The sequence below is a fragment of the Myxocyprinus asiaticus genome, chromosome 11, assembly GCF_019703515.2.
Source record: "Myxocyprinus asiaticus isolate MX2 ecotype Aquarium Trade chromosome 11, UBuf_Myxa_2, whole genome shotgun sequence".
Classification (NCBI taxonomy): domain Eukaryota; kingdom Metazoa; phylum Chordata; class Actinopteri; order Cypriniformes; family Catostomidae; genus Myxocyprinus; species Myxocyprinus asiaticus.
Genome location: NC_059354.1, coordinates 29,463,125 through 29,477,678, shown reverse-complemented (window position 1 = coordinate 29,477,678; position 14,554 = coordinate 29,463,125). Strand labels below are relative to the sequence as shown.

Sequence of the window (14,554 nt, the reverse complement as noted above, 5' to 3'; positions counted from 1 at the left end):
ACTAAGTCAGCATTAAAAATAACAGAAACTTGAGAACAATGGATCACAGAATTATAACGAGGCAATATTGTTCTTCCTCATCTATCTGTTAATGATTATGGGCTTGAGGATGATGGCCAAATATCGCAAATAGAAGCATTTTAGTTATTTTGTTTAGTGAGTCTTTATCCATCGATGAAAGAACCTGAACAGACTAACCTTAAAAGCTATGTAACCAATTAGCACCTTCACAGCTGTAAAGTTGGACATGTTTTGAGAACTGTAGATAATTATGTTTATTTTAAAGCATATATTGAGTCTAGTCAGAACACGAAGAGTTTGTTGTACCGAGATTATGTACTTACTGTAGATACAGGGGAGGTCCAGACAGCAGGATGCTCATGTATTACAGGACTTTTTATTACAGGCGATGATACTGTCATGCTGCGATTATTCGGATAAAATACAATTATTTTGTGGGAGATGACTGTGTAGTAAACTCAATCTAGCTTTATAATTGTTAGTAACTGCACATAATTTCCATATCTCAATGCTGCATGCATACCTGCATGAAATGTTTTAGTGTTGACTGAACAACTGATCCTGTTGATAGATTGAATTTATTGTTCTTTTGTAGGAAATAACGATGTATTAGCAGCCACACAGTAAACTGTACTGTACAAAAAGAACTACATGCAAAGACACTCAAAAGAAAGTGAACTGCAGGCAGGAAAAATGCAGGGCAGAGGACAATCAGAATACAGTTAACTTCAAATGTGATAAAACATCTCACTACTGTACATGTCTCATCTAATAATTATGGTCTTCCACTGTAGAATTTATCCATTTAGCATCAAAGCATGAAAACAGTTGAAAACATTGTCACTACTCACAGACAGTTCAGGAAAAACACAGTTCCTTTTTATACTCATTAATAATGCCATTTCAAAACATGTGAAGCATTCACAAAAAAGATGCTAAAAAGAAATGAACAAACTCTCAAAATGCCTAATGAACTTTCAGCACATGTACACACGCCTGTTAGCACAATAATGCTATTGTTTATATGTAATTCATCGTGCTTCATTTCTGGACGTCTATCGTACCCGGACTGTAACGTGGATAATATAAGTAATCCCTGCTGTTGACGTCTTGCCAATAAAGTGAAAAGAGCACACAAACAAATTTTTCAAACTTTTTCAAACAGATGTTCCTAAGTCAATCCTTCTGTAGACAGCTGATTGAAGAAGCAGCATCTGGGACTGGAGCGCTTTGCTTTGCGAGTGGTTTCTGATCATAACATTGCTGTTTTAGACAAAACTTTAGTTTCGCTTGATTATTAAGATAACCATTAACTGCACACATTGTCAGGGAAATTTTTAAGACATCTTACAACATTTAAAAAGCAAGAATCTAACTGCATGACACACAAGCAAGCAGTGACCGGCTACACACAAAACGGCAACCAATCGCACTTCCGCTAGCCAACCAGAAATTTCACCCACCTTGTGAAATACAGTGGACTCGCTGCACTGAGAATATTGTGGATAAAAGCTGTTTTATTGAACGTGGAGAGAGTCCCCTCATGGGGGCTGCCATGTTGAGTCACTTGACCAGCCAAATACTACTTGCTTAATTTCAGTAACCGGTTTGTTATTGGACACTTTCACTATTGGATTAAATTAATCATGGCTGACTGAGAATAATGAATTTCTACAATGGCATCTGTAACTGAAAACTACTGATTTTGAATGATGCAGCAAGTTACTGAGTGCACCTTTTAACCAACTACGAGCAGCCAACCCAGTTTATGCTGTTTTATCTGTTTTGTTTGTTTGATTTTAGAAGAGAATGCATGATGCATTAAATAACAACAACAACATGCGCATGGCCAATACTGGTGATACTGCAAACATAGAATTGCAAGGCATTGTAAAATTCCAAACTGTATAAAAGGATAAACACAAGTACATTTTGTACAACACTGATGACCTACTAGTAACTTTTACAGTCTGTAACGTGTAATATTACAACTCCTTTGTAATGTTTTGGGCATCTAGATTAAAGTGATTGTTCACCCAAAAATTAAAATTCTCTCATCATTTACTCACCTTTAAGCCATCCCAGATGTGTATGACTGTCTTTCTACAGGAGAACACAAACAAAGATTTTTAGAAGAATATCTCAGCCCCGTTGGTCCTCACAAAGCAAGTAAATACACTGTAAAAAAAAACAACAACTAAACATTTTTTTACCAAAAAATAAAAAAAATAAACAAACAAACTGGCAGCTGTGGTTGCCAGAATAATTATGTAAAACATACAGTAAAAATGTAAACAAATTTACAGAACAACCTGTACATTTTACAGTTTAAAACACTAGCACTGTAAAAAAAATCTGTTAAATTTACAGTAAGAAAACGTCATAAACTTGATCTTCTGAAACTGTAAAAATCTGCTTTTTTACTTTATAAGGTTTTACTTTATGGTTCATCACCATAAAAATTACAGAAGGGCACATGATGACATGAAGTTCACTAATAGTTGCTCTTTCAGGAGCAATGACCAATAAACATGTAGAGACAGTTCTGTGTCACTCACACAAACACTAAACACCATCTGGGTAACACATGTGACATTTAAATAATGCAGTAAACATTAACTAAACTACATTAAATATAACACAGAACACCCCAATGTACATAACTGATATTAAAAATAAGAAGAAACATAACAATTCCCATAAAATATAATGAAATATGATGGGTCATGCAGGGAATTGTGGGAATGCAATTTTAACAACAAATTACATGTACTCTCTTGTTAAACATAATGTACATTTTTACCATTAATTATACAGGAAAATCATACTTTTTACATATTTTTTTACAACATTTTATTGTAAAAACTACTGTATTGTCTTTTAAAATATATTACAATGTTTTACTGTATTTTTTTTTACAGTTAATACTCGTTAATCAATTAACGTTTTCTTTTTTCTTTTTTTATTCTGTAGCATTTTTACAGTCTTTTGATCTTTTACAGTTAAAATTACAGACATTTTTTACAGTGTGGTGACCAGAACTCAAAAGATCCAAACAGCACATAAAGGCAACATAAAAGTAATCCATATGGCTCCAGTGGTTAAGACATACATAAAGTTACCTTGTATACCTTGTACTATTTTTTATGCTTTTCTCTAAACCTATTTATGAAATCCAGTATTTCTACCACAATGAAATACAATTGCTGTACTTTAATGGTAATATTTGAAATCGTATATTTATTGTCTGATACTCACATGGTGCGTTTGTCATTCAACATAAAATAATACAAAAGGTTTCAAACAATAGTCAGGGTATCATTTAAAAAAAAAAAAAAAAACAAGATACAGATGGAACAAATCATTACAAATACAATATGTAACAGTTATCTTTCCTTTCCTGGTTTAACACAATAATTTGCGTAAAATTTGGTTTGTTGCCCAACCATCTTGTGAATAACGAATCTTCCATTAAAAAAAAAAAAAAAAAGACAATAAACTGACTTTCACTTGAGTGAAATGGTTCTGGCCACCGCACGAGCCTATGCTCACCACGTGACATGACATCTGCTGGTTATAGCAACTAGATAAAGCCAGTAATATAGATGTAGAGAGAAGGATCCTGGTGGCAGAGTCCACACGGTATTAGTGCGCAGTCGCCTAGCCAGTCTCCAGGGCTGCCGTTACGCACAGGTTCATCTCTGCTCCAACTAGCTTCAGAGAGACACACATTTGGATTTTCGCCTTCTTTGTAACATGATATAAAAAAGTTACGCGTGCTTTCCGTTGCGGGATATGGTCACTGTTGAGCTGCAAAAGTGGAGCCGCGCGTATCACGGATCGGGGCGCTCCTGCAGGGTCTAGGATGCGCGCCCGGAACATCCCGATTCTTACCCGGGTTCGGGGCTGAGCAGGAGTCGACTGCCCCAGCAGGGCGCAGAGGCGGGAGGAGGACGCAGTCGACCCGCACCAGAATGCCCGTGATGAGAGGGCTGCTGGCCCCGCAGAACACCTTCCTCGACACCATCGCCACCCGTTTCGATGGCACCCGTAAGTGCACAGAGCGTACCAACTTACCGTTTTTATTCACCAAAGTGTCAAATGCAAATACAAAGTGCTTTGCGCGAATTTCACTATCATTTCCAAAGCTATTTGCACCAGTGCTTAAATTGCAACAGTTGAATCTCATTTATGCATGCATGTGGTAAACTGAATTCATTTTATTCTCAACATAGGTTGTAAAATAATTACTGAAGGCATTTACAAGAAGGCAGAATATTTGCACATAAAAGTAGTGTATGAGAGACCATGTAATGTTTGAATATTCATTTGTCACAACGCAGGACTATTTTATTGAACTGCTAACAGGTTTATAAAAATATTGAAAAAAGTTAGTAATAAAAAACGACCAACTGTAACAATATCTAAATTAATAAACAAACAATAATATACATTAATATAAATGTTAATGTTGAATAAAAAAATTAACGTCCAGGTTGTTTGTCAACTACCAGCTCTGGTTAATGCTCAATTGAACTTAATCAGTCTTAAAGACAGGGAATTATACTTGCATTTCGCTGTCTCACTGAGTGTGGGTTGTGTTATTTGCTTACTGGGGTTGTTCTGTGGTGCGCTCTGTTCCTCAGCATCTTGAGTACATGTTGTCTCAGTTTATTCTCAGCATCTCACATAATCATATAATCTGGAGGAACTGTAAGAACAGTGCACTGTAATATGGTAAAAAACAAACAAACAAACAAACAAACAAACAAAAAAAAAACATCTAGACTGCTCATCTAGTTAAAAAAAAGAGGCTTTTAAAGAGCAAAACAGGTACATCTGTCACTACTCCAGCACTGCAGACAATTGTGAGAAGCTGAACTCTGTCTCGCAGAAACTGTCAAGACTAGCATTTAAAGCCACTGCTCTGTATCTTATGTTTAGTTTGTAAAGTATTTTTTGAACAGAAGGGATGAGTAACTGGTGTGCGCTCCAGGTGCGCAGTGGGTGTGTGGGTGGAAGGCGGGTCGCTAACATGGAAATGTGGCTTGAGTCTTTCCAATGAAGTAGGGATCCCTAAATTATTTTAGTGGGGGTGCTGTATTCTAGTGGTTAAAGTATGGGCTGGTATCTGAAAATTTGTAGACCAACTGCTCAAGGGTTGTTCCATTCTTATGCTATCGTGTCAGTGAGTACTACACTTAAATAAATGAAAATTCTGTTATCATTTACCCACCCTCATGCCACTCCAAACCTGTATGATTTTCTTTCTTCAGTGGAACACAATAGGAGATGTTTACAGTATGTCCTGGCTGCTCTTTTCATGCAAAGGTAGTAAACTGTTACCAGGGGCTGTTAACCACCAACAAGGACAAAACAGCACAGGAAAGGTTCCATAAAAGTAGTCCTTATGACTTGTACACTATTCTGTATATTTCAAGCCATACGATAGCTTTGTATGAGGAACAGACCATTATTTGTACTGTTATTCACAGAAAATCTTGCCTTCCACTGTAGCTCTTAAATCTCATTCACGCATTCAAATCAGGTGTGTCATGACTGGTCATAAGACACGGGAGTCAAATGTTCTTGCATGTCTTGTGACCGATCAGGAGATGTTTTTTTGTTTTTGTTTTTTTGTGTGTGTGTTTTTGTTTTTTGTTAACTTATCCTATCAGTGATGAACAAATTAACATAGATGGAGCTGGTCTGTGTCAAGAGAAAAAGCATCATGACCATGAATAGAGAATCACAGCCAATGTGAGATCACAGAATTTTGGAACAATGAGATTTCACTGTGGGTGGGGCTACTCTGATTGACGGCGTGATTGACAAAATGTCCTGTCACTCATTGCTTGTCGTGGTCAGGGGAGGTTATGACAAAACTTCTAATTAACATGGAAGAGATGGAGAGATGCCACTGTTGTGCCTGGTTAGGACATGGTGTGAGAGTTGGCTGGCTCTTAAAGGGATAGTTCACCCAAAAATAAAAATTATGACTTTCTTTCTTCAGTAGAACACAAACAAAGATTTTTAGAACAATATCTCAGCAATGTAGGTCCATACAATGCAAGTGGAAGGTGATCAGCATTTTAAAGCTCCAAAAAGCACAGACAGTCGTAGAAAAAGTAATACATACGACTCCAGTGTTTAAACTGAATGTTTTTTAAAGCGAAACGATCTCTTTTGATGAGAAACAGATCAATATTTAAGTTCTTTTCACTATAATTGTTTAATTGCGGTCGCTTTCCAATGCACGTCCATGAGGGGAATCAGTTCACGCTGCTTCACCATTCACTTGCATTGTATGGACCTACAGAGCTGAGATATTCTTCTAAAAATCTTAATTTGTGTTCTGCTGAAGAAAGAAAGTCATACACATCTGGGGTGGCATGAGGGTGAGTAAATGATAAGAGAATTTTCATTTTTGGTTGAACTAACCCTTTAACTCAAGATGTGCATTATCAAAGGTTTTATTCTGCTGCTTGATGACAGAGAGAAAGAGCGAGAAGGGCAGAGAGAGTTTTGCTGGCTCAGTGCCATTTGAGAGGAGTTCAAAGTCAGGCCCAGAGAAAGGGCATAGTTGCTGTTTTTGGGCTCTGATTTACACAGGTACATTCAATTTACAGATTCTGCCAGGAAGTGACGGCTCAAACTTCTGACGGGTCTGTGATATTCTCAGAGTATGAATTCATAATGCGAGGCTTTCTAGATTATTCTGACTGACCTTACACCCATGCAAGATACATTTTGTTGTTGTTGTTGTTGTCTCCTATTGAGCATGAAGATATTAGACAAACCCTCCTCCATCTGTTATAGATGTGTTGATCCATAGACATCATAACTCACTGCACATTTAACCCTTGAATGTGGACGTGAGCTAAAAAAAAAGCCAACCAGGCAAAGTGTTCATTGTTAAGAGCTTCAATTTCACAGAAAGTGAAAGTGAAGCTCTTAACAAGCAAAACGAGTGCAGTCATCATAATTAACTGCCGCCAGTGTCAAGAATTCATCTGGGCCTTTGTGAGCAATGTTAAATCACAAAACCAGATAATTATGCAACCAAACAAAAACAAAAGAGTCGTTTATTTTTAAGCATGGCTTAAGAGCCCAAATACAAATATTGTAAGGTAAAATGCTAGAGTGATCATGCCAAGATGTCAGTCATGTTAACTTTGACATCAGTTGAGACACAGAAGCTATGAAGTGAACTGTATGATCTGAAATTGATCAAATCAATGTGACAGCATGACGATACAAAGAAGCAGTAAGGATGAGTAAATCACCCAATCAACATCTGTGTTGTTCTCCACCACATCAAGAAGTTTCATAAATTCGTAAAGTCAAGCAAATACATCACAAAAGAATTTCCACTATTAGGAGACTCTTTAGACAATGTATTTAACATGTTCCTTAAGTGCCAACTCATGCACGCTCACATTTGTGTATTAAAAATAAGGTTTGCCTTTTATATACTGTATGTGTATATCTGTAAAAGAAAAGCATTGCTCAATAATTCATTGAATATAGCTGTGAAAATTAGATAAAATAGCTTTAATATAAGAAGGGAAACTTGGAATTTGATGAATTTCATAATCTCTGTAGTCTGGTCAAACCACTGCTCCCATATTTATACGGCCGTAGGGGCTCATGCCAGAAATGTCTTAATTGAGCCAAAAAGTCCTTATATTAGTGGATCGTATATAATAATTTTGTCCTTCTGCTCTCTGTAATTACACACTCCAACACACACATTGCTCCCACTTGAGCACATCAAGTCTGCTGCAGACCGCCCTTCTGTATTTGTTTCAGTCAGCCATTTTGACCAGTTTTCTTGCACCTGTGTGAAGCAGTCAGATGTGATCTGTTTTCTTCTTCTGTTTTCTTCTAGTCCTGCTTATATCTCGCTCTGTCTGTCGGTCTGTCTCTTTCTCTTTTGGCTGGTCTTTCATGGTGTTTGCTAAGGCTAACTTTTCTTTTACTATTGGTCATACTGAGGATTCCACAGTAACAGGGTACAGGGTTTAATGCAGAGTTTAATACACCTAACCCGAAGTACTAAACTTCAGTATGCAACTCATTATGCACAATTTGTGCTTCAAACATAAATAAATCGTGCAGCTTGTTAAGGAAATGTTTACTATTACTTGTCAAAGTGATTGGATTTAAAACAAGGGGCAAAAAAATCACTTTGGTTACACTGAAGGAGAGACCTGAGCCATATCTAGGGATCATAATATCATATCTTTTAACTTGGGCCAGTAAGCAACCACCTAGCAACCACCTTGAACACCTTAGCAACCGTGCAGCAATACCCTTGTAAACACTCAGCCTAGCACCTAGGGTTTTAATGATTAGCTCTGACAATGATTCGATTACAATTCTTTAATTAATGATTACGATGCATCGTAAAATCTGAAATTTGGTCACGATTCGGTTAGATTAGATTAGATTATTTTAGACTTAATTATTTTCAAAAATATGCTGAAAAAAGATTAAAAGTTTTTACCGAACTTTTGGAATTTAGACAGCACAGAAATGCACCAGACTTGAGCACCAGAGTCACAGATGAATTTAGGATCAAGGAGGATTGGCTTATACTGTATGTGTGGCTGCATATATTTTTTGGTAATTAACATTTTTATTGATTCATATGCATATGACAGTGGAAAAAACTCATATATAATGAATCAACATTTTACATATAAACCCTACTAATACAATCCCACCCTGACCCCTAACGAACACCCCTGTGGTCCCACATAACACACACACAATCCAAAAAAATAATATATATATATATATATATATATACATACACACACATATATATATATATATATATATATATATATATATATATATATATATATATATATATATATATATATATATACACAAATAAATAAATAAAATAATAATAAACATACATGATTAAACTAAACTACACTCTCCACATCCCCTCCCCGAGAGTCCCCCCAAAAAACTAAATATTTGCCCCATTTTTTTGCAAATAAGTCCCTAAACCCCAGCCTTCTACTTACTGCCTCTTCAAATGCAGCTACCCTCCCCATTTCCACACACCACTCTGAAAAAGAGGGTGCTCCACTTGACTTCCAACCCCTTAAAATTACTTGCCTGCCGATCATGAGACTGGTCATAACCCAATTTTTTATATGATTATCCCCTAAATGCATGACCGCCCCATCACCCAAAATACAGAGTCTGGGACAAAGCAAAACCTGAGTGTTCAAAACGTCACACAAATACCTTTGAAACCTCAACCAAAACTCCTGGATCTTAACATACCCCCAAAAGACTTGGGTAGTGTATCCAACTTCTGACTGGCATCGCCAGCAAGTGGGTGTGTCTTTAAGACCAAGCCTATATAATCTTGAGGGGGTCCAATAAAATCTATGTAAAATCTTAAATTACATAAGGCGAACCCTTGCATCTCTAGATACAGACTTGACATTTTTAAGAATCTTAGTCCACACTCCATCCTCTAATACCAAATTCAAATCTTTTTCCCATACTCTCTTGAGAGAAGTCAAGGCTCCATCCCCCAGACTCTGAATTAGTAGGGAGTAATACACTGATGCTTCATGGCCTTTTCCAAAAGCAGCAATCACCTCTCCCAAAGCACCTGCCGCTTTAGGGGTGTGCGTGCCACTCCCAAAAATAGTGCAGAGTAGGTGGCGAAGCTGTAAATACTTATAAAACTGAGATCTGGGAATGCCAAAATGTTGAACCAAATTTTCAAAAGGTCTAAATACTCCACCCTCATATAGGTCACCAAGTGCATTAACCCCCCTCACAATCCAATCTGACCAACAAAAAGGGGACTTATTAATACATAGTTTAGGGTTCTGCCATATGCTCGAGGCTGCGTTTAAATAAATATCCGAATTAAACACTCTGGACACTTTTGTCCATATCGAGTGCAAATGCAAAATAACGGGGTGCGACTTAACCTCTCCGGCTAGTTTGATCGAAAGGCTTTGCAGTGGCGAGATAGGGGCAAGAACTTCCTTTTCAATACAAAACCAGGGAGGGGCTCTCTCAGGTGGAAGCGACCAATGAGCCAAATGTCTAAGACCGAATGCATAATAATAAAACAAAATCTTGGGTAGGCCTAGCCCACCTTTGTCAAATGGCCTATGTAACTTATTGAAATTTAACCTGGGGCGCTTACCATTCCAAATAAAGGACTTCGCTATGCTATCAAATTGCTTGAAATAAGAGAGGGGGACATCTACAGGGAGAGACTGAAGCAGGTAGTTGAATTTTGGAATACAATTCATTTTAATAACATTAACCTTCCCAATCATCGATAAATGTAATGAAGCCCACCTGTCCACATCGCTCGAAAAACTGTTTATTAAAGGGTCAAAATTAACTCTAACTAAATCAGACAAATTTGCTGGGAATAAAATCCCCAAATACTTAATGCCCTGTTTGGGCCACTGCAAGGCGCCCGGCTGGAAAGCCGTTTCTGGGCAGTACGCTGTCAGCGCCAAAGCTTCGGATTTAGACCAATTGACTCTGTATCCCGAGAACTTGGAAAAGGAATGAATAATTCTGTGGAGGCAAGGCATAGATCTAGTAGGTTCAGAGACAAATAATAAAATATAATCTGCGTTAAGCAGAAGCTTATGCGCCACACCTCCTGCTGTCACCCCTGGAAAATCATCCTCCTTTCTTATCGCGGCTGCTAATGGTTTCAGGGCAAGACAGAACAATAATGGGGAAAGTGGGCAACCCTGTCGAGTGCCCCTATTCAGAGTAAAATAATCTGAAATTAATCCATTTGTTTGTACCGCTGCTACAGGGTGTCTATAAAGTAACTTAATCCAACCAATAAATGTACTCCCGAACCCATATATTTCCAAAACCTTAAAAAGTTAATCCCATTCTACCATATCAAATACCTTTACTTAATCGGTTAGCCAAAATTTTTGACAATATTTTTACATCTAGTTGGATCAGGGAAATTGGATGGTAACTTTTACACTCGCTTGGATCTTTGTCCTTTTTAAGAATCAGACTGATCCAGGCTTGTGTCATGGTTGGAGGAAGTTTTCCATTCTTTAATGATTCAGTATAAACTTCTAACAAAAGTGGGGCCAGTTCTGTAGCATAGGATCAAAAAAATTCTGCGGCAAAACCATCTGGCCCCGGAGCCTTGCGAGTAGGTAGGGACTTAATTATCTCGTCAAGCTCCTCCAAGGTTATCTCAGAATCAAGAGAGTTTTTTTGCTCAATCGTCAGTTTAGGAAGATCTAATGGTTCCACAAAGTTTCTAATATCTTCATCAGTAGATGAAGACGTGGAACTATAAAGATCAATATAGAATTCTTTAAAGGCATTATTAATATCAATGGCCGAGGTAAATATTTCACCACCAGCAGATTTCACTGAGGGAATAGTAAAAAAGACTCTCTCTGCTTTATATATCTAGCCAAAAGCTTCACTGCTTTGTCACCTGACTCAAAGTATGACTGTCTTGCCCTGAATAACCAAAACTCCACTTTCCGTGACAAAATAGTATTATATCTATATTTCAATTGGGTCAATTCTCTGAGGCCATCAGCTGACATCCGGCGCTTCAGCTCTGCCACAGCACTTTTAATATTTCCTTCCAACTCCACAAGTTCTCGTGCTTTGGATTTTGATGAATGAGGCATACTGTATGATCTGGCCCCTAAGAACCACTTTAAGTGCCTCCCAAGCCACGCTCACAGAGGATACTGAGGACCAGTTGGTCTCCATATAAACATTGATTTCAGTCTTTAACATTTGTTGGAAATCAGGATTTTGCAGAAGGGATACATTAAGGCGCCAACTATATGATTTCTTTTTCTCTATATGTGGCATCACCTCTAAACTCACCAGGGTGTGATCTGAGACTAAAATGTTTCCAATTGAGCAATCAACAACAGATGAAATTAGGGATTTGGATATAAAAAAAAATCTATTCTAGAATAAATCTTATGGACTGATGAAAAAAACGTATAGTCCCTACCGGATGGGTTCAAAAGTCTCCAAATATCCGAAAGACCAAGATTTTTTACACATCCTGTGAAGCGTCAGTGTTGCTCTAGAGGGTTTACACACTTTTGCTTCACTATGATCAAGGACTGAATCCATCAAAAGATTAAAGTCTCCTCCCAAAATTATATCATGAGGAGTGCCAGCGGCTTGCAACATCCCTTCAAGATCTATAAAAAAGCCCTGATCATCAGCGTTAGGTGCATAAATATTAGCCAAAATCAGACTTTGCCCTTGAATTTCAGCTAAAACAATGATTACTCTTCCTAATTTATCTTTAGTCTGTTTGAGACATTTGAATTGTAGATGTTTATTAATCAATATAATGACTCCCTTGCTCTTATTTGAGCCAACACTAAAGAAAACATATCCACCCCATATCTTCCCAAATTTTTCAGCTTCCTTCGGGGAGAGATGTGTTTCTTGAAGAAACACTATATCATATTTCTTACATTTAAGAAAAGAAATAACCTTCCTTCTTTTTATGGGGTGCCCCAACCCATTCGCATTCCATGTGGAGAGAGATAGTACACTCATATTAACAACTGACATATTGATATAATAAAAAAAATAAATTGTGTGTGAAAAACAAAATTATACAGACCACATTCCCCATTAGTGAAACAATCAACCCCCGAACATCCCCCGGAAAAAAACAGAAAAAAGAAAAACGTGCGCATTAACCCCGCGCACGAAAGCGCCAACCGGCGACAATCCCTCTAGACTCAAAAGGTCCATGAACGCCCACGAGTCCCCACGACAACTTTGCCATCGGAATGCTCAATTTTGCCTCACAAATTTGTGAGGCAAAATTACATAACAGAAAATACTTTGTGAAATAAACCCAGTTAATAGGAAGAATTAACACAAAAAATGTGTAGATTCATTCACAGAACTGTCTCAAGGTGAGACATTGTTTTGTGATCTTCCACAAAACAAATTCCAGCTGATATAAAACCGAATGTTCAGTGAGCCAGCTGTTATGAGTTCAGCGGATGACGTAATCATTCCAATGTCCCGTAAAAAAAACTCAACAAAACAAACTACAGCCAGCAGGAGGAATAAGCACGAAGAACAAACAGATTAATCCACAGCTGTTCCAAAGGAGTGTTATTCAACAGAACAATCTCCAGCCGCTAGGCAGAACCAATACAAAAAGAAACAAAACCGGCATCCCGGTTCCCCGGATGATCGAGTCAATTCACTCGGAGGCTGCATAAAATTATATACCATGACTTACACAATCCGTCAGCTTTATAAAAGACATCCTTTGTGTGAGCATGTAGATATTTTGCGGTCATCTGTAGTGTCCACTCTCAATCTGTCCAGGAACTTCAATGCAAATGTAATCTTCCATCAATGCAAAAGTTTCTTTAAGGAAAAGTGTTATTCACAAAACAAGCTCCAGCCGCTCGGCGGAGCCAACGCAAAAAACCTAAAATGTCGCCCAGCTTCCTCAAGAGTAAGTACAGCGAGTCAGACCCACTCACATGAGAAACATCCAATGGTTTACTCAGACATTGATTCTATAAAAGATATTGCCTGATTTGAACATGTGAATACTTTACGACCGACCTTCCTTTCTATTCTCAGTTTGGCCGGAAACATCAAAGTGAAAGAGATCTTTTTCTGATGTAAGATTTTCTTACATTCCTTGAACCGATCGCATTTCTCTTTTGTCGAACTCGCAAAGTCCGGGAACAAGAAAACATTATGGTTCTTCCAAGAAAGCTTCCCTTTGCTCCTCGCCTGGCGCAACACAAGATCTTTATCGGATGATCTCAGAAATCTGGCCAGAATTGGTTGGGGCCTGTCTCCCACAGCAGATCTGTGAGCCGGGACTCTGTGAGCTCGCTCGATTTCCAGCTTGTGGCCTGTTATGTCGAGCAGGCTCGGGGAAAAGCTCATCTAGGCATTTCACCATATCTCTGCCCTCCTCATGCTCAGGAATTCCAACAATTCGAACGTTATTCCTGCGGCTTCTATTCTCAAGATTTTCAAGCTTTTCAAGAAGATGTTCCAAATCAACTTTGGTTGCGGGTGGATTAGCGGTTAATTCCCTCTCCGAAGATTCCAGAAAATCGATTCGTTTTTCAACATCAGTCACTCTTGTACCTAACTCAGAGAATTTTATTTCCATCACCGTAATCGATTGATGTATTACAGCGAGATCCTCCAAGTAGGCAAGAATCTTCGTCAACATCACTGACATGTTGGACAACTGACGCTGGATCTCCTCTCCCGCCATGCCATCCAAATCGAGTCCTTGGTCTGTAGGCCTGACGGGGCTTTCATCCTGAACACGTAAGTGTCTTTTAATATCTCCAGAGCCTGAGGATTTTGACTTCTTTGCCATGTTTTGCAACAAAGGACAAATGTGTAACTGGATGTATCAAATTTCACCAGATTATAACATGAGAATAATCGAAAATTCAGCAAAGTGCGCAGAGCTCGTCGCTCACACGTCTGCTCCTTGCATGGC

At 38.1% G+C, this 14,554-nt stretch overlaps 1 protein-coding gene across 1 annotated transcript in view; it reads left to right on the top strand.

Moving 5' to 3' along the window:
- Window positions 1-3,759: 3,759 nt before the first annotated feature.
- LOC127448110 (potassium voltage-gated channel subfamily H member 3-like) overlaps window positions 3,760-14,554 on the top strand; it is a 189,290-nt gene continuing 178,495 nt past the window's right edge. The window contains exon 1 of the mRNA XM_051710409.1: window positions 3,760-4,071. Within this exon, the coding sequence (XP_051566369.1) occupies window positions 3,996-4,071 (76 nt within the window). The 5' untranslated portion in view covers window positions 3,760-3,995. The remainder of the gene's footprint in view (window positions 4,072-14,554) is intronic.